The 26,062-nt window shown below is 37.7% G+C and overlaps 1 protein-coding gene across 2 annotated transcripts; it reads left to right on the forward strand.

The window, feature by feature from the left end:
* The first annotated feature begins 8,367 nt into the window (after nucleotides 1-8,367).
* Nucleotides 8,368-25,992, forward strand: LOC133562121 (uncharacterized). 2 transcript variants are annotated; one of them, XM_061916027.1, is made up of 12 exons: nucleotides 8,368-8,552; nucleotides 11,452-11,514; nucleotides 14,719-15,111; nucleotides 19,100-19,396; nucleotides 23,963-24,062; nucleotides 24,135-24,167; nucleotides 24,239-24,271; nucleotides 24,336-24,377; nucleotides 25,116-25,157; nucleotides 25,221-25,286; nucleotides 25,364-25,397; nucleotides 25,458-25,992. In XM_061916027.1, exons 1-12 carry the CDS (start codon nucleotides 8,402-8,404, stop codon nucleotides 25,518-25,520), a joined length of 1,317 nt encoding a protein of 438 aa, XP_061772011.1. In that variant the 5' UTR covers nucleotides 8,368-8,401; the 3' UTR covers nucleotides 25,521-25,992. The 2 variants fall into 2 exon arrangements, with proteins under 2 accessions (XP_061772011.1, XP_061772012.1); XM_061916028.1 differs by having other exon boundaries at nucleotides 25,370-25,397; nucleotides 25,458-25,991.
* The last annotated feature ends 70 nt before the right edge of the window (nucleotides 25,993-26,062 follow it).

Raw genomic sequence — 26,062 nt, forward strand, 5'->3', positions numbered from 1 at the left:
CTACAGTAGAGGGGGATTCTAATCAATTGTACCTTTAATGGATTGAACATTACAGTTTTGCAAAAATCTTTAGAGCATAAAATAGAAGAGAAAATATCTTCCTCTTACAGACTTCTTGTTTCGATTCGAGCTCAAATATACACGGTTTGTGTGTGTGTGCGTGTGTGTGCGTGTATGCGTGTGATCCATGCTTGTTTTTATTACCCACATGCAGTATTTTATTGACGTTAGCACTGCGTGCAAACTCTTGGTGTTAGTTCCATTTTGAACAAATGGAAAACATTTAATTTTGGTCACTGTGACTTCCTCAATTGTGTTCTGTGGATTAGATCATTCCCTTTAAGAAAATGAATCACCACTGGTCATCCAAATCACAGACCATATCTATAACTACAGCAGGACTTTTAGACAACTTTTCAAATTCTTCATGAATGCTAAAGTAAAACGTGTCCAACATAAATCTGTTGTGTCACACACACACACTCGTGCTTCCCTCTGCTGCGGGAGCACTCACAAGCTCCGCTGGGAACACCAGACACGCCCCTGCGCTCATTAGGCAGACCGCCCCCACTCTCCACCGCAGCCAGCGGCAATCAACAACTGACACACCTGACATTGATGAAGGATGGCAGTATAAGAACGATCGAAGCTGACTCATCGACGTTGGAACGTAAATCTACTACCCGTAAGCTGCACGTCTCTGACAACCTCCTGATCTCGCTCGTTGCCTGTTTCCTTGTGCCTTTAGTTCCCCTGATCCCTATATCTCCCGCTCTTCCCACAGCGCTCGTGTCACTCCTGCTGTTTCCCTCCTGGACCTGGTTTGCCTTCCCAATCCTTGACCCTGCTTTTGGACTTTTGGACTCTCTCTCCTGCCTTTGACCCCCGCTTGGACCTTGGACTTCCCCTGGCTTATTCCCCTTTGGATTTGTACACTGGACATCCAACACGCACCTCTACAAACTTCTTGGTATTCACATTTGGTAATTACACACATAGTCGTGCATGCAGACACATAGTAGCATACAAACTCCACGTAATCATCAAGTATTCAATAAACCTGTTGAACTTGACATCCCGTTGCTGTGCCGTCTCCTTCCCCAGTACAAACCTAACAAAATCTGCTCATACACCTGTTTTGCTTTTGTGTGTGAAGCAGTGGAAAAGGGGGAAAATGCGATGACGAGAACGAAACTTATTGTGACACAGGAAAAGGTCCAAATGCTGTTAAAATGTTGGTTTCACACAGTCCACGTTTAGTATGATTTCTTTTCAGTAAACTATTCACCAGTTTTTTGGGGGTATTCGGCCTTAGTTATCAACAGTCAAACATTTTGTGTAACAAAATTGTCCAATTACCCCTGTGTTTCATTCCTGCTAAACCTAGTGACTTTTTTTTAATTGAATACAAATGCAAGTATTACACTATAGGGCCGAAGAAAGTTGCAAGTGCCAGGACATTGACGAAGCAGGTGAAAAATGTAATTCTAGAAAAAACGTGTAGCAAACTACAAAGGTGGATTCCGCATGGTTTTGCCCTCACCTCCATTCCCACTCATCGCAGTCTTCAACAACATTAAAGTGATGTCATATGTTCATTTATCCATTTCCTGCTTGCGGCGTACCCCAGGGATCAATCGGGACGGCGTGGCGCATTGGTAGACTGGCCGTGCGCAACCCGAGGGTCCCTGGTTCAATCACCACCTAGTACCAACCTCGTCACGTCCGTTGTGTCCTGAACAAGACACTTCACTCTTGCTCCTGATGGGTGCTGGTTAGCGCCTTGCATGGCAGCTCCCTCCATCAGTGTGTGAATGTGTGCGTGAATGGGTAAATGTGGAAGTATTGTCAAAGCGCTTTGAGTACCTTGAAGGTAGAAAAGCACTATACAAGTACAACCCATTTAATACTGACACCAAAGTTGTTTAATTGGTATACAAATGACATTTGTAAAGTTTCAAAGGACTGAAATGTTTTACTATTTGCAGACGATACAACCACTTTTTGTCCAGGAGAGATAACACGGAAGTTAATACAAATAACAACAGATGAAATTAACAAATTACAAAGATGGTTTGACCAAAACAGACCTTTGAATCTCAGTAAAACTAAAATAATGATACAAACGTGTATTCGGTAACAAAAGAAGAGAAAGTCAAAGACAAATATAAATAGAGTAGATATTGACAGAGTAAAATTATACATGTAAGTGTAATAGTATATAAAATAAACTGTAATTCATAAGGTCGCAAGAAATACTTCAAAAATTAATAAAGCTAAACATGTAAAGCAAAACTTGCAAGTGTTACCATATCTGAGTTACTAATAACTACAAAAGTACACTTAATTTACTAGCAGTCTTACAAAAAAAGAGCCGTTAGGATAGTAAAAACCCCGTTTCCATATAAGTTTGGAAATTGTGTTGGATGTAAATATAAACAGAATACAATGATTTGCAAATCCTTTTCAAATTATATGCAATTGAATGCACTACAAAGACAATATATTTGATGTTCAAACTCATAAACTTTGTTTTTTTTTGCAAAAAATTCACTTAGAATTTCATGGCTGCAACACGTGCCAAAGTAATTGGGAAAGGGCATGTTCACCACTGTGTTACATCACCTTTTCTTTTAACAACACTCAATAAACGTTTGGGAACTGAGGAAACTAACTGTTGAAGCTGTGAAAGTGGAATTCTTTCCCATTCTTGTTTTATGTAGAGCTTCAGTCGTTCAACAGTCCGGGGTCTCCGCTGTCGTATTTTACACTTCATAATGCACCACACATTTTCAATGGGAGACAGGTTTGGACTGCAGGCGGGCCAGGAAAGTACCCGCACTCTTTTTTTATGAAGCCACGCTGTTGTAACACGTGGTGAATGTGGCTTGGCATTGTCTTGCTAAAATAAGCAGGGGCGTCCATGAAAAAAACGGCGCTTAGATGGCAGCATATGTTGTTCCAAAACCTGTATGGACCATTCAGCATTAATGGTGCCTTCACAGATGTTTAAGTTATCCATGCCTTGGGCACTAATGCACCAGTAAAAACCATCACAGATGCTGGCTTTTGAACTTTGCGTCGATAACAGTATGGATGGTTCGCTTCCCCTTTGGTCCAGATGACACGATGTCGAATATTTCCAAAAACAATATGAAATGTGGACTCGTCAGAACACAAAACACTTCTCCACTTTGCATCAGTCCATCTTAGATGATCTCAGGTCCAGAGAAGCCGGCGGCGTTTCTTGATGTTGTTGATAAATGGCTTTTGCTCTGCATAGTAGAGCTTTAACTTGCATTTACAGATGTAGCGACAAACTCTATTTAGTGACAGTGGTTTTCTGAAGTGTTCCTGAGCCCATGTGGTGATAGCCTTTAGAGATTGATGTCGGTTTTTGATACAGTGGCGTCTGAGGGACCGAAGGTCACGGTCATTCAATGTTGGTTTCCGGCCATGTCGCGTACGTGGAGGGATTTCTCCAGATTGTCTGAACATTTTGATGATATTATGGACCGTAGATGTTGAAATCCCTAAATTTCTTGCAATTGCACTTTGAGAAACGTTGTTCTTAAACTGTTTTGACTATTTGCTCACAAAGTTGTTGAACAAAGAAGTGTACCTCGCCCCATCCTTTCTTATGAAAGACTGAGCATTTTTTGGGAAGCTATTTTTATACCCAATCATGACACCCACCTGTTACCAATTAGCCTGCACACCTGTGGGATGTTCCAAATAAGTGTTTGATGAGAATTCCTCAACTTTATCAGTATTTATTGCCACCTTTCCCAACTTCTTTGTCACATGTTGCTGGCATCAAATCCTAAAGTTAATGATTATTTGCAAAAAAAAAAAAAAAAAATGTTTACTGGTATCAGTTTGAACATCAAATATGGTGTCTTTGTAGCATATTCAACTGAATATGGGTTGAAAATGATTTGAAAATCATTGTATTCTGTTTATATTTACATCTAACATAATTTCCCAACTCAAATGGAAACAGGGTTTGTACATAATTTTGGTTATAGAGAACACGCAAAGCTTTAAATATATATTCATATTGAAATTAGGTAATTTGGTGCATTTGCAAACAGATAAAATGATGCACAAAGCAAACTATAACCTGCTACCCAAGAATGAAACGATTCTTCTCCAAAAAAAATAGGAGAAATATAACCTCAGGGAAAATTGGAACTTAAAACATTTGCATGCACGTACATCTTAAACCTTCAGTATGTCAGTGTGTGGATTTCAATCGTGGAATGGATTAAACAATACATTAAGCATGTATTGATATGATCAGGTTTAAGATAAACATCTTGACTCTTATCGAAAATGCAAAAATAATAGCCTTGCTTCTTCCCACACCTTTTGGACGGTTGATCACTTGGGCAAAATGTGTGCTTGTGATTTTTTGACATTTTTCCAATACATTGAATTTAATTAAATTTAATTGTGTGAATGTGAGTGTGAATGTTGTCTGTCTATCTGTGTTGGCCCTGCGATGAGGTGGCGACTTGTCCAGGGTGTACCCTGCCTTCCGCCCGATTGTAGCTGAGATAGGCGCCAGCGCCCCCCACCACCCCGAAAGGGAATAAGCGGTAGAAAATGGATGGATGGATGAATTGAAAACGAGACTATTTATTTGATGTACAGTTTAGGCCAAAAGTTTGGACACACCTTCATATTCAATGTGTTTTCTTTATTTTCTCAACTATTTACATTGTACATTGTCACTGAAGGCATCAAAACTATGTATGAATGAACACATGTGGAGTTATGCACTTAACAAAAAAAGGTGAAACAACTGAAAACATGTTTTATATTGTAGTTTCTTCAAAATAGCCACCCTTTGCTTTGATTACTTTTTCACATACTCTTGGCATTCTCTCGATGAGCTTCAAGAAGTAGTCATCTGAAATGGTTTTTACTTCACAGGTGTGCTTGAAGCGCATCGGGAGAATGCCAAGAGTGTGCAAAGCAGTAATCAGAGCAAAGGGTGGCTATTTTGAAGAAACTAGAACATAAACCATGTTTTCAGTTATTTCACCTGTTTTTCTTAAGTACATATGAAGAAGAACCATAATAAACCTTCTGAATTTATTTCATCCATTCATTTTTTCGTACTTTCATCCTCAAAATAATCTTACTCATCTCACCATATGAAATATAACTTCACTCCACCAATTATTATTTACTTATGGGGTATATCGTGATTAATTTGAGAACAGGCTTCACGGTGGCAGAGGGGTTAGTGCGTCTGCCTCACAATACGAAGGTCCTGCAGTCCTGGGTTCAAATCCAGGCTCAGGATCTTTCTGTGTGGAGTTTGCATGTTCTCCCCGTGAATGCGTGGGTTCCCTCCGGGTACTCCGGCTTCCTCCCACTTCCAAAGATATGCACCTGGGGATAGGTTGATTGGCAACACTAAAAAATTGGCCCTAGTGTGTGAATGTGAGTGTGAATGTTGTCTGTCTATCTGTGTTGGCCCTGCGATGAGGTGGCGACTTGTCCAGGGTGTACCCCGCCTTCCGCCCGATTGTAGCTGAGATAGGCGCCAGCGCCCCCCGCGACCCCGAAAGGGAATGAGCGGTAGAAAATGGATGGATGGATGGAAGTGAACAAAAGTTTTAGCAACTGTTATGTAAAAGAAAAGAGGTAAGATTAAATAAGTCCTGCTTCTTCCTACTCCTTTTCGAACATGTTGAAAAGAGAAACTGGAAATTGTGATGTATCATGTTGTATGCATGCATGTTCAAAATAAACTCAAACTCATAAAACCACGTGTTCATTCATAGTTTTGATGCCTTTAGTGACAATCTACAATAGCCACCCTTATAAATAAATAGTCATGAAAATAAAGAAAACACATTGAATGAGGAGAAGGTGTGTCCAAACTTTTGGCATGTACTGTATGTCATTAAGTGAATCAGAACTTACGTAACGGTTTATTCCTGAGCACTTTATTGATTCTTTGCGCATTTTATCCATTTCATATTTGTATGTTACAGATTGAGTACAGGAAGTGAACAAAGAAATGTGCTAGAAATCGCTATGAAACACAAAAGTGATAGGATTTAATCAACTCTGCTTCTGGATACTCCTTTTCAGACATTTTAAAAGGGAAATATGTGATGTCCCATATTGTAACTGCTTGCATCTTTCAAATAAAATAACACCAAACACTGCAACACTGAAAATTTTAATTTCCCCTCGGGGATTAATAAAGTATTTCTGATTGTGATTGTGATTCTGATTCTGACCATAACCATTACTCTTTTCTGTCTCTTCCGCATTGTTTCTGCATGAAACACTTGAATTCTAAGAAGGGGTTTTGATTCTTTAGACTCACATTATTTCTTATGGGAAAAGTGTCGGTCTCTGGTGCACCTTTAGGATGTTATCTAAAGCAGTGGTTCTCAAATGGGGGTACGCGTACCCCTGGGGGTACTTGAAGATATGCCAAGCAGTACGTGAGATTTTTTTAAAATATTCTAAAAATAGCAACAATTCAAAAATCCTTTAAATATATTTATTGAATAATACTTCAACAAAATATGAAGAGTTCATACGCAAAAACCGATAAACGCCATTTTGATAAAGTTTAGCCCAGCCTCGGTAATATATAGTCCGCCACTTCTATTGTGGTATACCAAAATCAATTTGTTTGCAAATGCGGACAAATGCCGCTTTTAACGTCATTTAGTTCAGCGATTTATTGCAAAGGCCGATAAGCGCCATGGATCATCTACCACAAAAGCCGATATATCCGTTTGCCCAACCAGCGCTGCAGTACGGGATCACGTGACAAACAAAATGGCGGCGCGCACGGACTCACTCAGTGTTGTTATCCACGCATGAATAATTTGGAAGCTTCTCCTGTGAACAAAACAGTTAAGCCAGCGAAAAAAACTGACCTGTTGAAGTTATTATTTGATGTTGGCGCTAGCACGCGTGTCCGTGAGTTTTACACCGCTGCATTAAACGATGTTGTCGAGCATGGAGCTAATGTCGATAGCGATGATGAGTGAGCTGTTATCTGCACAGGAGTGTTTTTCATAGCCAAACCAGGTTGAGCATTTGTGGTTGTTTTATTAATAAAACGTTGTCTTCATTGCAACACTGTTTTTTTGTTTTTTCATTTTGTGCTGAAAAGCACAAGGTAAATATGTGAGGTCACAGTTCCAGAAAAGCATGTCCGGTTAGCAAGTACGAAAAAACAATGTTCGCAGGGACAGCTAGATTTATACGTACCAAGGGATCGAAACTGTTAAATAATGAAGTAAAGAAATGTGAACAATTGTTACGTTGAAATGTGGCTTTCGATAAATTTCACGTTCTGTTTTTCTCTCTATCTTTATCTTGAATATTATGCGAAATAACGACCGCAAAGAAAACGATTTTGGAGATATCTGTTTTTGCGACATATCATAATTTGGATATATCTGCTTTTGACGTAAAACCACATCAAACACTCTTACTTGAAAGCCATTCATTACATCAGCATTTCTTAAAAGTTTAGGCTTTCATGACTTGCTTATGTTGATATTAAATAAACCATTGTATGCTTGTGCTTGTACCGGCAACACCAGCAGGCAGACATATTATGAATGTAAGTTCATAAACTGTGAAAAGAAATGCAACAATGCAATATTCAGTGTTGACAGCTAGATTTTTTGTGGACATAAATATTGATGTTAAAGATTTCTTTTTTTTGTGAATAAATGTTTAGAATTAGACCATGAATCTCTATTACAATCCCCAAAGAGGGCACTTTAATTTATAATTGAATCACTTGTTTATTTTTCCACATATTTTTATTTTTTTATATATCTTTTTTTCCAAATAGTTCAAGAAAGACCACAACAAATGAGTAAAATTTTGCACTGTTATACAATTTTAAAAAATCATAAACTGATGACTTAGTGCTGTATTTTACTTTTTTATGTATTTTTTTTTCCAACCAAAAATGTTTTGCTCTGATTAAGGGGTACTTGAATTAAAAAAAAATGTTCACAGGGGCTACATCACTGAAAAAAGTTTGAGAACCACTGATCTAAATTAACGGCAAACTACATTGATTGACAGTCCCATTATAATGCCTTTATGAGCAAGTGGCAGTGCAAATGTACAGTTTTCTTGGCATGAATACATGTAAATAAAACATATTGTCATTTTTCCAAGGTCATTTATTCGACCACAGTACAGTTTCAATTCCTATATTTGATAAGAACATATTGAAAAACAAATGATTATATCCTCTATCGGATGACGAGGATTTCTTCACAACAGTTGCATACAATGCACAAAACTTAGATTAAAATAAGCCTACTTTGCTTTTTCGCTTTCATTTTGACTAGTGACAAGTCTTATATCTCCATGCAGGCCGCCTTCCCGTTCAATGTTTCACACACGCTTTCTTTCCTGTCGACAACCTGAAGTCGTGTCACGGATCGCTAACAAAAGCAGGGTTCAGTTTTTCACCGCCGTTGGCATAACAAACGTCCTTCTCCTGCAGAGCCAGGTGAACGTAATGAACGCCACTAGTCCAGGTGAGCTTTTTCACTGACAGACGTTGCTTCGTTTTGGCGCTCCACAGATCCTCGTCGTATTGCGTCAAGAAATCCTCTAGTTTGACCCGGTCTTCTCTCGGCCGTCTCCGAGGTCGACTCTTTGAACCAGGAGTGATGAAGTCGGCGGAAGCTAGGTTACCCATGACAGGAACACCACCTGATCTGAGAAGGACAATTAGAACGTATTAATACAAAACATGCGTATTCATCAACAAAACAATGTTAAGAAAGAAAAGTATTGCAGAAAATATCCTTACACACCTGGCTTGACTTGTCAATGCTAAACTCGAAGATGGAGGATGCTCCTTTTCCCATTTTAAGGTCCACCTGAAGGCATCATCGTCTAAGTGGTTTTGACTGAGGGAGATTCATCATGGCAGTAACAACACAAGTTCATCACTGCTGATTAATGGACTTCCATTCATGCTTTGTCGCTTGTGTTAATCAAGCAGCCAATCAATCAACCACTCCAAAACACTCTTTACATTGTGGATAATCTGCTTCATTTACATGAATTACTTAATAGATCAATAGATTGAGAGATTTGAAAACGGTATCAATCCTACAGGGCAGTAAAATACACAGTACACAAGAAACTCAGGGAAATACAAACTAATGCAAAACATACTTAATAATTACAAAATTAAAGGCTTATGTCAAGTGTTTTTTATGTTGTTGTAATTCAGCCATGTCCAAAATGTGGCCCCCAGCTCATTACAAAAAAACATAGCCTTCAATATATACTAAAAACAAAATAAACTAATTGTTAATGAGATGTAATACCTTGCTTTTGCTTTGTCACACAATAAGATGATGATGTTTTTTCCAATTTTAACTTTCAGAAAAAAAATCATTACAGTCGTCAATGCTGCAGTTGATCAGGTCATTTGAATGGGAGTAGAAGCTGAGTTTTTACAAGTATGTAAATAAAACATATTGTCATTTTTCCAAGGTCATTTATTTGACCACAGTATTCCCATGCTTGTACAGTTTCAATTCCTGTATTTAATAAGAACATATTGAAAAACAAATGATTATATCCTCTATCGCAGTGGTTCTCAAGTGGGGGTATATATATATATATATATATATATATATATATATATATATATATATATATATATATATATATATATATATATATATATATATATATATATATACATACATACATATATACACATACACATATATACTGTATATACATATACATTTATATATATACATACACAAGTCTTGTGAAGTGAATTATATTTATATAGCGCTTTTCTCAAGTGACTCAAAGCGGTTTACACTTTAAGACCCAACATCTAAGTTACATTTAAAACCAGTCCGTCCTTTCTTCTACCTCAGTGGTGGATATGGACGAAATCACTTAAATATTCAAACTTAATGTTACTGTTCAAACTGTGTGTAAAATAATAAATGTATAATATATTTGATAAACAACCTCTGCCTTGTTTTAATAAATATTTAGGCCTAGTATGCTACTGTGTTTTAATTTTGGTCAATCATATGGTACTTGTAGAGCCAAGTGTTGAGGTGGTACTTGATGATACATTTTAAGAACCACTGTTCTACAAACCCCGTTTCCATATGAGTTGGGAAATCGTGTCAGATGTAAATATAAACGGAATACAATGATTTGCAAATCCTTTTCAACCCATATTCAATTGAATGCACTACAAAGACAAGATATTTGATGTTCAAACTCATCATTTCTTTTTTTTTTTTTTTTTTGCAAATAATAATTAACGAAGAATTTCATGGCTGCAACACGTGCCAAAGTAGTTGGGAAAGGGCATGTTCACCACTGAGTTACATCACCTTTTCTTTTAACAACACTCAATAAACCTTTGGGAACTGAAAAAAACTAATTGTTGAAGCTTTGAAAGTGGAATTTTTTATCATTCTTGTTTTACGTAGAGCTTTAGTCGTTCAACAGTCCGGGTCTCTGCTGTTGTATTTCACGCTTCATAATCCGCCACACATTTTCGATGGGAGACAGGTCTGGACTGCAGGCGGACCAGGAAAGTACCTGCACTCTTTTACTACCAAACCACGCTGTTGTAACACGTGTTTTGGCATTGTCTTGCTGAAATAAGCATGGGCGTCCATGATAACGTTGCTTGGATGACAACATATTTTGCTCCAAAACCTGTATGGACCATTCAGCATTAATGGTGCCTTCACAGATGTGTAAGTTACCCATGCCTTGGGCACTAATACACCCCCATACCATCACAGATGCTGGCTTTTGAGCAAAGGAACCAAATCCAAATCAGATTCAGTTTATTTCAATGCCAGCCTGAAAAGGCTGATCCATTTAAGGCTGACATCATCAAAATATGCTGAACAATAACTAATAATAACACACACTGGAAAATACAACATTTAAGTATAAACCATATATTCATATAGTTTTTCAGCTCTTACACAGAACCAGATAGTATATATGAGAAAGACTAACACACACTGTTTGAGTTTATTATGATTTTATAATGATACAGAAAAAGTATTGAAGTTTTGGGGGACATCAAGTTGATCAAAGGTGTTTCCAATCACCCTATGTCAGGACCAAGAAGTGAAACGAGCGTTCATTTGCATGTTGACTTCTCGCTTCACTGACCAAGATGAAGTAACAATCTTAGCTTGACAGTTAAGTGTTTGGTTGAAGGAAGAACATAAGTATCAATTGTTGGATAAGCAGGAGCTTTAGCAGGTAAATATTTATTGATCATATTCAATAATTGACATGGTTATGACTAAGCGGTATATTAATAAGGTTTCGCTCAGATTTTAGTACAGATTAGTCAATACAAATTGGTCTAACTGTGTAGATTTCAGTTTTGTGGTGTGTGTTTTATTGTTCTTGCAGCTGGATACACAAGAACCCATCAGAAGGGAAGGACGATGATGTTTTTATTGGTGCTGTTAGCAGGTAATCATGTCTTCCATTTTCAAGTACCCAGCGGGGGCCAACAAGGCTCTGGTTATGTTCCTAGGTGGGGTTCATGTCACAAACGAGCCCCTAAGTCGAATTTTAGCGTTAGTCAAAACTTAAAGCAAAATGAAAATTCAAATCTCTCACACTAAAATACAATAATACAACAAAAAATGCAATAATTAACCCTCAGGGGACAAAGGCTGACTGTTTAGTTCTTTTAGATAGATAGATAGTACTTTATTAGTGCCTTCAGGAGAGTTCCTTCAGGAATTTGAGTACATTTGGCCATATTTTTTTGTTTGTTACTGTAACTAATTTTCCATGTTTTTCCCCAAGATGTTTTTTTCCATGTTACATTTTAAAATGTTCAATTATTTGATACACTGGCAGTTTTTCTACAATAACTCCAGGACAAACTTTTTCAAAGGGCATAAAAACATTTTGATTTCATTTTTCTTTTTGAACTTTTTTTCCTCAAACCTAATCAATCAACTTCAACCCCAAACAAACACTTCATGTTTTTGAAATTGTAATCATGGCTTGAGCAGGAAAAATCTGCAAAAGCCCTGTTGAAATAGCTGCTTTTATTTTATTTGTATCACTATTTTTATTTCCATTTTTATTTCTATTTTTATTTTCGTTAATCTCGTTATCTTTCCACATTGTTCGCATTTGTAAAATGCATGAAGACTCACCAATTTTTTCAGGCCCATCAGCCCCAATTAAATATTTGAATGTTTTTGGGAGCCTGCACGCAACATTTTAGAATTGACTCAATGGAAAGTTGGAAAAAAGTTGAAAAAAATTAGCCTCTGCAACCAGATTCACGTATTGTAAGAGAATCGATGGAGACATCTATCATAAGAAAACGCACATCTCAAGAACCCATTGGAAAATAAACAGTTAATCGGCCATTATGGTTTCCGTCGGCCATTTTCAGGCTATAACAAGAGTCATGCTTTAACAAACTCCTCCAAGCGACTCTGACCAAAAAAATCACAGTCAAAATTAAAGATATGAGACAGATTGCAAAGGTCATTTTCCTACGCTGTAGAATGTGGGCGTGGCATGGAGACAAACTTTGATGTGATGACTCGCCACAAAATTTTAAACAACACGAAACTTGAATAATTCGGCTCAGCAAAAATAAATATTTTGCTCAAACCTCTCAATCAACTCCAATTTTAAACCAGCATGTAATGTTTTTATTTTTATTTTAGCTAGTGCTGTTAAATTATTCATTTTTTTAGAATGGGATTGTCACATTGTTGTATATTACTTGTGGTATTTCTGTTGACAACATTGATCCGATTTTTGCCGTCCACTGCTTGCTGTTGATGAACTAATAGCATTCTTAAAAAAACTTGTTTGGCTATTCTAAACTCATGCTTCCATAACAGAACTCCTCGCTGCAAATAATTTTGTTTTGCACGTGCAGCCTTTCAGGCAACCATCCGCGGCTAAGTTAAAGGAGCACGTGCGGCCAAAATAAATAGTGTGAATAATCTACGTTCACACATGATTTATATGTGATTAATCACATGCCTTTAATTGTTCAATTTGAACCCTTTGAAGGCCTTTTGATCAAATTATGTTTCAGTTGTCAGTTACTATACATTTGCATAACATGAGTTTTTTTTAGTTATTTAAAGCTTTGACATTATCTCATAATAAATACTTCCAAGGTTTAAAAAAAATATATTTTTTGAGACGTTTGAGCAAAAAAAGTTTAAATACCCTTCAAAAACTGAGAGGAACTGCCCTCTTTTTTTGGAATGTTGCCTATTATCCACAATCATTTAGAAAGACATGAGGACGGATGGTATGTTTTTTAATGCATTCTAAATATTAAATAAACGTATATAAAAGTCCACTTGAGAGCCAATGAGAGATCCTCTATTACGCCCATAAATCAAATGAATAACCATTCAAAAAGTGCCAACAATACTCCGTTTACATTTTGTGACTTAAATATTAACTGTTACGCTCGGGGGGTCTCAGTTTGCTTCGAGGTGCAAACGGACCACTCCGGACAGGACTTGCGGGTAGGAACATGATTTATTCCACGAAAATCAAAGAAGCACCAAAAACAGAAAAACAAGATGAAGGAAAAATGTGCCGATCACACTGGAGGCTAAGGCTACTATTTAGCATAGACTAAAGACAGGGAATACTCACGTAACGGTAGCATGAAGCAAACAAAGAAGCCAGGATGAGTGTGGCGAGAGAGGTGAATAAATAGCTCTCTGATTAGTGGTCGACTGCAGGTGAGCGTGCCGACCACTAACCAGAGGCAGGTAAACCCAATTAATCCCCATAGAAACCAAAACAAACCTAGATGTGCACAAAACAGGAACTATGGGAGTCCAAAAATAACAGAACATAACAAAAACATGATCCGGGCCACGGATCGTGACAATTAACCAAGTATTAGTAATATTGTTATCATTACTGCTAACGCAGGCAAACGATTCTTAGCGGTGACGTTATCACTTCCGTGTGTCTCTATGCTTACATCCTCGAGTAGTTTGCTGCTTTCTCGCTTCCCGGCTCCCTGTATGTTTATTGTAGATCATAAATCATGCATCTCACCTGGAACGTAGACGGCGGAGGATATAATCAAACAAGTGCATAAACCAGTTCTTATCATAAACTATTACATTTCATTTTTTTCTGATCTTATGTTCAGAAGACATCATGAAGTGCCAAACGTTCACTAATAAACAAAGTTAGTGTTACGTGCGGGTGTTGTGGGTCACAAAAAATGCAGAGACCGTAGTGTTTAGAAGAAAGTCTTCCGCTTTATTGTGAGGGAAAACACAGAAAGACAGCAAACAAAAGGCGATGGCAAAAACTAACACACCATGAGAAATACTACAAAGGAAAACCAAAGTACGAAAATGAAGGACGCTAGGCAAGGCAAGGCGAGGTAATACCGTAATTCTCAAGCAGATTTTTAGCTAATGCATGCGAGCAGTTTGTTTGTCAATGCGTTTTTAAGGCTGAGATCAACACTTCCTGAGTAATGAAAAAACATTCAAACATTTTAATCCATCAAAATGATACCAAGAACATCTACTGTACGAAGACTTTCAGCTGCAGTGAGAAAACATCATTTATTTGTACTTATTCCAGGACTATAGAGATTAAATCCTATAATAAAAAGTGTTATGTGTCAATTCTTCCATCTTCTTTCAGCGTCATGTGGGGCTTTTGGTGGCGAATGGAAAGCCAGCATTGTGCGGAACATTGACGCCCTGGTCTCTTCCTGTGTGGTTTTACCCTGTTCATTCAGCCATCCCAAAGAACCCCTCCCCACCTCTAAACTCAGGGGGATATGGCATCGCGCAAATCAACGGACCCAACGCATCTACCACGAGGACAATACCATGGTTCTGGAAAGCTTTTGCCGTCGCACTCGGTTGTTGGGACAGTTGGGTCAAGGCAACTGCAGCCTGGAAATCACTCCCATCCATGACCATGACAACGGACCGTTCTGTTTTCGCATCGAACTGGCACGGACCGAAGACGACGCGGAAGGACTTGATAAATTCTCCTTTCAGGAAGACTGCGTGACCTTGAAAATGCTACGTAAGTTGTCAGAAATGTCACGAATCTACAAGGCTATTGTAACGTTTTAGTTTACAGCAATACCTCGATGTTTGTACACCCCCTTTTTGTGTAGTTAGGGATGGGGACCAAATTCTCGACATTTTTATTACCTGTCCAAACAACCTGGTTCTGATTCGCGTAAAATCAAACAATGCCATATTTCGATAGCTTTATTGCTTGTGACGTCATGTCGGATTGCAGACTAAACACCAGCTCAAACACTTGGCAAGGAAACAAGCAGTCAAGCAGCACTGAGCCAAACTGCCTGTAGGTAATGTAACAATTTTCAATGCCAACAAAGCGAGTATGCCTGATAGAAAATGCTCAAACACACAGTAAGGCTCCACTTTTCCCAAATGTGCTGGCTTAATGCTAATTTACGTTGGATTTGCCATAGACATGCACCCGATTACCATTAGCAATTTCGCATCTTCAAATTTAGTAATGAATACTACAACTAAGATGCATGTTTCAATTAAACAGCTGGTGTGTAATAAGTACAATACTTACAGTATAAACACTTTGTATGTCACAACATAAGACTAGACTGACACATTCAGCTTCATGGCAAAGACACTGTAGCCTATACATCACTGCAAGGGTAGGAATTAGAGATGTCCGATAATATTGGACTGCCGATATTATCGGCCAATAAATGCTTTCAAATGTTATATGGGAAATTATCCGTATCTGTTTCAAAGTTATCGGTATCGATTTCAAAAAGCAAAATTTATGACTTTAAAACGCCACTGTACGGAGTGGTACACGGACGTAGGGAGAAGTAAAGAGCGCCAACAAACCTGAAAGGTACTACCTTTGCGTGCCTTCCCAATCACATAATATCTACGGATTTTCACAAAATAAGTGAATGCAATGTACTTGGTCAACAACCGTACAGGTCACACTGAGGGTGGCGGATAAACAAATTTGACACTGTTACAAATATGCGCCACACTGTGAACCCACACCAAACAAGAATGGCAAACATATTTTGGGATAACATCTGCACCGTAACACAACATAAACACAACAGAACAAATACCCAGAACCCCTTGCAGCACTAAGTCTTCCGGGACGCTACAATATACACACCCCGCTACCCTCAACCCCCCACCTCAACTTCCTCATGCTCTCTCAGGGAGAGCATGTCCCAAATTCCAAGCTGCTGTTTTGAGGCATGTTAAAAAAAAATGCACTTTGTGACTTCAATAATAAATATGGCAGTGCCATGTGGGCATTTTTTTCCATAACGTGAGTTGATTTATTTTGGAAAACCTTGTTACATTGTTTAATGCATCCAGCGGGGCATCACAACAAAAGTAGGCATAATAATGTGTTAATTCCACGACTAAATATATCGGATATCAGTTGATATCGGTATCGGTAATTAAGAGTTGGACAATATCGGAATATCGGATATCGGCAAAAAAGCCATTATCGGACATCTCTAGCAGGAAATATTATTTATGTACATAAATATTTTAATAGCTAGAGTATAGATAAAAATATATAAAATACAAAAAAATAAGTAGATGAAAACCTCTTTACTACCTTATAAAAAAAGGTTTCTTGTCCAGGGTGAACCCTTTCTTCGGCCCGAGTGCAGCTGGGATAAGCTGCTGCACTGCACCCCCCGCACCTCCACCCCCTAAAGCAGGGGTAGGGAACCAATGGCTCTAGAGCCAGATGTGGCTCTTTTGATGCCTGCATCTGGCTCTCAGATAAATCTTAGCTGACATTGCTTAACATGATAAGTAATGAATGATTCCGCTGGTAACCACAGTGTTAAAAATAACGTTCAAATTATAAAACCTTCTGATGCATTTTAATCCAACCATCCATTTTCTACCGCACCTGTTCAAGAACTCGCATTAATGGTAAGAAGTATTATATTTATTATTGGTTAGCTTTAGAATAACAATGTTATTAAAAAGAATAAGGGACTTATTATACACTAAAAATATTGGTCTTATAAATGCACGCATTTAGTTGTATTCAGTGCTAAAAAAAAATATTATATGGCTCTCACGGACATACATTTTGAAATATTTGGCTTTCATGGCTCTCTCAGCCAAAAAGGTTCCCGACCCCTGCCCTAAAGGAACAAGCGGTAAAAATGAACGGATGAAAGCCCTCTAAGCACAAAATGTAGTCCCCTTTACACTCTTTTAATCCAGTATAGTCATGCTGTCTTAGGTTGCGCCAATCAGTGGCCCTGATACTGAATAGCACGCGCTGATTGGTTCCCTGGCCAATATTTCATTTCATTTTTTTAATTCATTTTTTTCAGGCAATGACATAAAACAAAAAAGTACAAGGTAAACAACGCGTAATAAGATCATTTAATTTAGTTCAAAAGGTAATGTAAGCATGATGGTCCAGTTTCGCCTGAAAGGGCGACTTGTCCAGGGTGTACAACACCTTCCGCCCGAATGCAGCTGAGATAGGCTCCAGAAACCCCCGCAACCCCAAAAGGGACAAGCGGTAGAAAATGGATGGATGAAGGGAGTGGGAAGAAAATAACCTATTTAACCCCACCCCCAGTACTATACTACTGTAGTATTTATATGTTTCTTTCATTTAACCATGATTATGCCCAAAAACTGTAGGATCTGCTTTAAAAAAACAATACATAGTTCGAAAAAATCTGGAATCTGGCAACATTTGGAGCATGATGTGGTGAAGGTAGCCATCCTGGCTGTGTATGCTTCAAAGAAATATTACACCAAAACAGTTTTTGGTATACAGTCTTGGTATACCGTTTTGGTAGAACATTTTGCGCAAACAAACTAGTTTCTGTGCTTTTTTTTTTTTTTTTTGGATTGAGCACAACTTCTTAAAAGGGCACCATGAGGCTAAAGACAAAGAAGGTGAGAAGCACTATTGAGTTCAACAAGGAACTCGCAGCTAAGTACAAAGGTGGCGTCCGAGTGTTAATTTTGTTGAAGAAAAATTTTCGTCATAGTTATCGTCAGCGACCTTTTTTTTTCTGACTAAAACGAGACAATAACTAAATAAAAAATAATTTACATGGACTAAAACGATGACGACGTGTATTGACATACTCGTCAACGAATAAAAACGAGACGAAAATGTCTGCCAGGGACGAGATCCAATCAGAACTCATTTCGTTAGGAAAAGGCGGGAGGAGTTGGGAAGAGAACCAATCAGAGCGACGTGATAAGGAATTTATGTAAACGTAGTTTGCGTTTGAGATTGACCCAGGAATGCGCTGCAGCAGACAACATGTCAACGCCGGGGAGGAAGAGGAGGGAGGACATATGGGGAAATTTTATATTTGACGTCAAAGATAAGACGCAGTGTAAGAAATGCAGCGAATGCGGGGAAAAACACAACAAACTTGAAGCGACATTTACAGTCGAATCACCCCGAAATCCACACACAGGTCAGCATTTTCCACAACATACAACTCACTCGACGTTATCCCGTTTATTACACGGCTTACTGGTGAAATACTAGATTTGAGACATGATTTTCATCAAAATACGACTTGTATCTGTGATTTTTCCGCTGTTTTCCTTTGACTTTCAGAAATTGAAGGGAAAGATTACATATTACCCTTTAGTCGACTAAATCTACTGTAGTTTTCGTCAACTAAAACTAAAACAATTTAAATAACTAAATTATGATTAAAACCAAATTACATTTTAGTCAAAAGACTTTGACTAAAACTAAATCAAATTTTGCTGTCAAAATTAACACTGCAAGCGTCATTAGTAAAAGTAAAAAGTGATTAAACATGTATTTATAGATATGTATCTCACGTTGTTTTATGCACATAAAACTATTATTCCCTATAGAATGTGTGTCTTGTTCATATCTATTGCTGTCTTTTGGAAAGATGCTATTCATTTGGACAAGAAGACAGTGTTCAATCTCACTTTTTTTTCATGTCCCTCCCTATGTTTATATTTATTTGTATCATCTCTGTCCGATTCATTTGTAGCTGATCCTCCAAAACCCACTTTGAGTCACGGGAACACGGCCATCCAAGGCCGTCCTTACGTTGTCAGCTGCTCTGTGAGACACACGTGTCCCACGCATGCGCCCACGCTCACGTGGAGCAGGGGCACCGCTCTGGATGTCACCACCATCAGCAGAGAAGTTCACCTGGGTTTTTGGGAGGTTCAGTCCATTCTGACCATCGTTCCCGAGGCCACAGACGACCACACTGACGTCACTTGCACTGCCATGTTTTACAAGAGGAAGATCACCTCCGACACTTTTACTCTCTTTGTGAAACGTGAGTGGAAGCATCCATCCATCCATATTCTACCGCTTATTCCTTTCAGGGTTGCGGGGGGTGCTGGAGCCTATCTCAGCTACAATCTCGCTTATTTTCTATAGTTTAAAAAAAAATAATTCATTCATTATTTTTATTTTATTTCCTATACTTTAAAAATAATATATTTTAAATTATGCATCCATCCATTTTCTACCGCTTGTCTCTTTTGGGGTCGCGGCTGGTTGCTGGAGCCTATCTCAGCTACAATCTCTCTTATTTTCTATACTTTTTTAATATTAATTTATTATTTTTATTTTATTTTCAATTTATTTCCTATACCTTTTCAAAATTATTTTATATTGTCCATGCATCCATACATTTTTCTACCGCTTGTCCCTTTTGGGGTTGCGGGGGGTGCTGGAGCCCATCTCAGCTAAAATCTCTTTTATTTTCTATAGTTTTTTTTAATTAGTTTATTGCTTTTATTTTATTTCCTATACTTTTTAAAAATATATTTTAAATTCTCCATCCATCCATCCATTTTCTACTGCTTGTCCCTTTGGGAGTTACGGGGCGTGCTGGAGCCTATCTCAGCTACAATCTCTCTTATTTTCTATAGTTTTTTTAAGATTAATTTATTATTTTTATTTTATTTCCTATACTTTTTAAAAAAATATATTCTAAATTGTCCATCCATTCATCCATTTTATACCGCTTGTCCCTTTTGGGGTCGCGGAGGGTGCTGGAGCCTATCTCAGCTACAATCTCTCTTATTTTCTCTAGTTTTTTTTTAAATTAATTTATTATTTTTATTTTATTTCCTATACTTTTTTTAGAATTATTTTAAATTGTCCATACATCCATCCATTTACTACCGCTTATTCATTTCATGGTCGCCAGGGGTGCTGGAGCCTATCTCAGTCACAATCTCTCTTATTTTCTATAGTTTTTAAAAAAAATTATTTTTCATTTTTATTTCATTTCCTTTATTTTTTCTAAATATATTTTGAATTGTCCATCCATCCATCAATTTTCTACCGCTTGTCCCTTTTGGGGTCGCTGGAGTCTATCTCATCTGCATTCCGGCGGAAGGCAGGTACACCCTGGACAAGTCACTACCTCATCACAGTATTTTAAATTGTATTATTTTATTTTTATTTTGTCTTATTTTCTAGTGCTTACATACGAAAATGTATTCTGCTGACATACAGTCATTTAAAATGATTGGTTCGGGGCTCAAACTTTATGAACGGTACAGGTAATGTTCGAAATATCATTTTTACATTCATAAGTAGTAAAAGGAAAACACACTAAAACGAATCGCTCCTTGAAGACAAACACATAACGGAAGGAAACAGGAAGGTGTGTACAGAGCAACACTGTCACCTAGTGGCGCTTTATAGGTATTACCAGGATATAGGTATTACGGGCTTCACGTGGGAAGAGGGGTTAGTGCGTCTGCCTCACAATACGAAGGTCCCGAGTAGTCCTGAGTTCAATCCCGGGCTCGGGATCGTTCTGTGTGGAGTTTGCATGTCCTCCCCGTGACTGCATGGATTCTCCGGCTTCCTCCCACCTCCAAAGACATGCACCTGGGGATAGGTTGATTGGCAACACTAAATTGGCCCTAGTGTGTGAATGTGAGTGTGAATGTTGTCTGTCTATCTGTGTTGGCCCTGTGATGAGGTGCCGACTTGTCCAGGGTGTACCCGCCTTCCCCTGCGACTCCAAAAGGGAATAAGCGGTAGAAAATGGATGGGATGGACTTTCGTTACCTGAGTTGAAAATATTATTTGGTCACTTTCATGCTCGTCTTTGTTATCCTCCAAATTTTGGCCTGTGGGCCAACTCAAGACTTTTTTTAAACTGGCAAATTTTAGAAATAAGATTTGTTTGAAAAACTGCATAACATGTTATTAGTAACTATAACGAGACGTGTTGTGCCCGTAACATGGAGCGGTCACATAGCTTTGTCTTTCAAAACATAGCAAGTATTTTCTTATTCTAAAAAACAATTTCTTTGGTGGAAAACGTTTGGACTCCTGTGATTGTCCTTTGATATTTCAGGGGTGCTGTAAAAAAAAAAGAAGAAAAAAAAGGATCATATCCAAATTGCGATTCTTATTGATTATGATTCTGGTTGAATACAAAATCGTTTGTCAAAAATGTTTTCTTTTTGGCAATCTGTGTGATTATACCTCAGCAGCCAAGAAGAGCTATCCATCCATTTCCTACCGCTTGTCCCTTTTGGAGTTGCGGGGGGGTCGCTGATGCCTATCTCAGCTACAATCGGGTGGAAGGCGGCGTACACCCTGGACAAGTCGCCCCCTGATCACAGGGCCAACTGAAATGTTAATTATAATATTCGAACCAAATTATATATTGCGAGAATCAAATGGTAAATCGATTTTTAATTGACTCATCACCTGAAAAATCTAATTGAATCTTTGATTGATTGAGAGGTTTATTGACATCTTAAAGAATTGAATCCATGTAATGCTTTAAAAAGGCAATTGGATGGCACAAAAAGCCAAAAGGCTTGTTTCCATTGTGGTCCATCAAATGTTCATCACAATTCATCACAATCTTAAATTGTTGTAATTTTCACATTTGTATTCTATCACAGTGTTTCTCAACCTTTTTTCAGTGATGTACCCCCTGTGAACATTGTTTTAATTCAAGTACCCCCTAATCAGAGCAAAGCACTTTTGGTTGGAAAAAAAGAGATAAAGAAGTGAAATACAGCACTATGTCATCAGTTTCTGATTTACAGTATTAAATTGTATAACAGTGCAAAATATTGCTCATTTGTAGTGGTCTTTCTTGAAATATTTGGAAAAAAAGATATACAAATAACTAAAAACTTGTTGAAAAATAAACAAAGGATTCAATTATAAATAAAGATTTCTACACATAGAAGTAATCATCAACTTAAAGTGTCCTCTTTGGAGATTGTAATAGTGATCCATCTGGATTCATCAACTTAATTCTAAACATTTTTCACAAAAAAATAAATCTTTAACATCAATATTTATGGAACATGTCCACAAAAAATCTAGCTGTCAACACTGAATATTGCATTGTTGTATTTTTTTTTCCAGTTTATGAAAAAAAAATCATATTTTGTTGAATTATTATTCAATAAATATATGTATAAAGGATTTTTGAATTGTTGCTATTTTTAGAATATTTTTAAAAAATCTCATGTACCCCTTGGCATACCTTCAAGTACCCCCAGGGGTACGCATACCCCCATTTGAGAACCACTGTTCTATCACATGAAACAATTATTGTGAGTATGCAATTTATGTTTCACTCATCTTCAAATATTTACAAAGCAGCCACACCTTTTCTCATGCCTAAGTAAGTGCAGGTCTGGTTCTGTGGTTACCATCACACTTTTGCTATTTGTAATTACTAGTTCTCTTTTAGAGGAGGCATCACATATAACCCCAAAAAGCCAAAGAAAAAACTTTACATACTTTAGTAATGTCAACAATGTTTTTCTTTGACTTTAGGGCAGGGCTGTTCGAATGGTAGCCTGTTCAAAACTTGGGAGACAAACATTTTTGCAGCAAATTCGAAAAAAGATTGGAGTGCTCCTGTTGGATAGATGAACTTGGACCACTATAAACACATCCTTGCATTAACATTTTAACCTAGCGAGCAAACATAGACCACTGTGGTCCAAACTTGTGATTTACATAACCGAGGCATTTCTCAAGGTACCCCTTTAAGTCCTCTCCTTTTTGGAAGTTGCAAATTTTTTGTAATGTGATTTATGTAACTAAATTATTGCTGTAGCTTGTTTACCACAGATGCAGTTAGTCATTTGTTCAACTCCTTAGTGTTTTTAGGTGTACTCTTTTTATTTTTTTATCATTTTGGTTATTTGACTGTGAGAAACCTCAGAGCGCTTCTGTAATTGACAAAATAACTAATTAAAAATCAAATGTCCACTGTAGAACAGTGGTCCCCAACCTTTTTGTGTCTGCGGACCGGTCAACGCATAATAATTTGTCCCGCGGGCCGGGTGGGGGGGGGGGGGGGGTGGATGTCCTTTTTTTTTTTTTTTCTTTGTCATGACAAAGGGACGTTTTTGTCATGAAAAAGGGAGGTTTTTGTGGTTGGTGCACTAATTGTAACCCTCGATGCTGAGTGCCAAGCAGGAAGGTAATAGGTCCTGTTTTGAGATATAACAGGATAATGCATACATTTATCATTTGTTTGCAAAAAGTGGGACCCCAAACATTTACTGTGGGACCCCATTTTTATGACCTGATGGTGTCCCCAGAACCCCATTTTTTAAATTCCTAGCATCAAAACACTGATGGAGTATTGGTGCGTGCAAACAGCAGCAGGCAGCTGTGGCCTGCGGGCCGGATCTAATACTAATCAAATAACATCCCGGGGGCCACATTCCTTCGGGGGCCTTGACTTTAACACACAGGCTTTAGAGACATGTTTTCTCAGAAAATGTTTGTTCCATGTTGGAATTTGGACATTTTTGTGTGAATGCTGACTTTGCAATTTGAAATGTGTAAAAACTGTGTGTAGACTAAAAGAATAAAACTGTATTTTCAGGCAGAGAAAGCTACCACCACATCATCATTCCTACAATTGTTGGGCTCGGGACCACTCTGATCTTCGCAGGAGTCTGCATGCTGATGGCGAAAAAATACAAGTGAGTCTTCTCAAAAGTAACAAAGATGTCGTCTTACAAAAAAGAACATTTTCTCTCCTCAATCTGCTTTAGGAGACGCATTGCAGAACTTCAAAACCAGGACAGGTGAGCATTGATCAGGTTCTGTTGGTGACGCCAACATTAATGTTTGATGGTGTTCACTCTTTCACAATTAGCGTGTGGAGTCGGCTGCCCAGGTTGTCTCGCAGGTAAGACACTTCATTTTGTGATGTTGTTGTAAATATATCTTGTTTAAAATCCATACATTTTCAGGATTCGGTCTACACATTTCCAACCAGTCGGTGCCAATCTAAGGTAACGTGCATTGATCGATTGATTGAAACTTTTATTAGTAGATTGCACAGTACAGTACATATTCCGTACAATTGACCACTAAATGGTAACACCCAAATACGTTTTTCAACTTGTTTAAGTCGGGGTCCACGTTAATCAGTTCCTGGTAACTTGAACACACACACACACACACTTCCTAATAGAGCAGACAGGAAATATAGAAGTGACTCATATTTAAAATTAGGCCTCATTTAAATAGTTTCTGTTCTAGAATGAGTCACAATCGTGTCAAGGAATTATTTTTTCTTTATTCAGTTAGAAAAATAACTATCGTGCGCCGTTTCAAGTTAGTTTCTTAACACACAAAGCAAAAACTAGTTGGATCTTACCGTGATACTGCACAAACAAAAAAAATGTATGGCATTTAACATTTCGACAAGGCAACTTTATACATAAGCAAGGTAGCTCAAAATGTTTTACTGAAAAATTCAAATACAAAAATGCCCCCCGCGACCCCAAAAGGGAATAAGCGGTAGTAAATAGATGGATGGATGGACAAAATCATGAATATAAACACAATCATCTTAATAATAATAATCAATAATTAAAAGGAAATAATTTAGATACAATTACTTCAGTTGTAAAGTATTTTAAGCCTGAAATTGGAACATTGCCAAAGTTGAGGCCTGCAGTCAAATATCACAAAATGTTTTTAATTAACTTTTTCAACATAACTATTAATAACACCTTCCAATACAGGAGGCCAAGAGAAGAGTCTGAAGTGGTGGCTCTGAATAACTTGTAAGTTAAAAAAAGTATGTTATCATTGTGATTATACTCCTGTAAAGTCACATTAACTTACAGGCCCAGTAGTTCCAGATGTAAAGTTGGACCAAAGTCCTGCAAACCCTTTATGCCAGCCCCTGAAAGGTAACCTTCTTTTACAAAAAAAGATCAACATTCAGCAATCTCAATGCTAATTAATTTTGTTTTCTTATGTTGTGGAGAAACAGCCAGCCTAAAGACAACATTTACATTGAGGTATATTCCTGATTGGTGACATGGTTAATATTTGGGACAGTAACAAGTCTTTCATCACAGGACCTGTCAGATGCTGACGATTATGAAAACACAGCAGGCCTCAGCGTGCACCGGAACTGCTGAAGAAAAGGAAGCAAGTCAAGTATTTGCAGTGTGTACTTGTATTAGTTTAATTAGTAGTTATAGAAATAGTTATTGTTGCTGTTTTTTGGAACAATCAAATAATGACCAAAAAAAGTTGTTGAAAGAATGTCAGTAAACAGGAACATGGGAGGCAAGGAGCTGTTAAAAAGTAAGTCCACAATAAAAACAAGAGGAACGAAACCTGACGCATTCTAAGTATTGCGATTTGCATTTATATTATTTTGGTACATTTTACTGAATGGGAAACCACACTTTTTTGTTGTTGTTGTTTTGGATAAAAATAATGCGCTGAGGAAATAAATTCAGGTAAAGCATAAAATGCCTAAAATACAGTAAAGATTGAACATATTACATTTTGTTATGAACGTGTCTGTTGCTACATTATATATACACTTGCAGTGTGTAATAAAACATTGATAGAGGGTTTCTAAGTTATTTTAGATGGATTTGAAGGCTTCTACGGTGACTCCCATTAGCCACATCTTGAAGGTGTTTTTTAAAATAATTTTTAGAAATTTCAA

The sequence above is a fragment of the Nerophis ophidion genome, linkage group LG11, assembly GCF_033978795.1.
Source record: "Nerophis ophidion isolate RoL-2023_Sa linkage group LG11, RoL_Noph_v1.0, whole genome shotgun sequence".
Classification (NCBI taxonomy): Eukaryota; Metazoa; Chordata; class Actinopteri; order Syngnathiformes; family Syngnathidae; genus Nerophis; species Nerophis ophidion.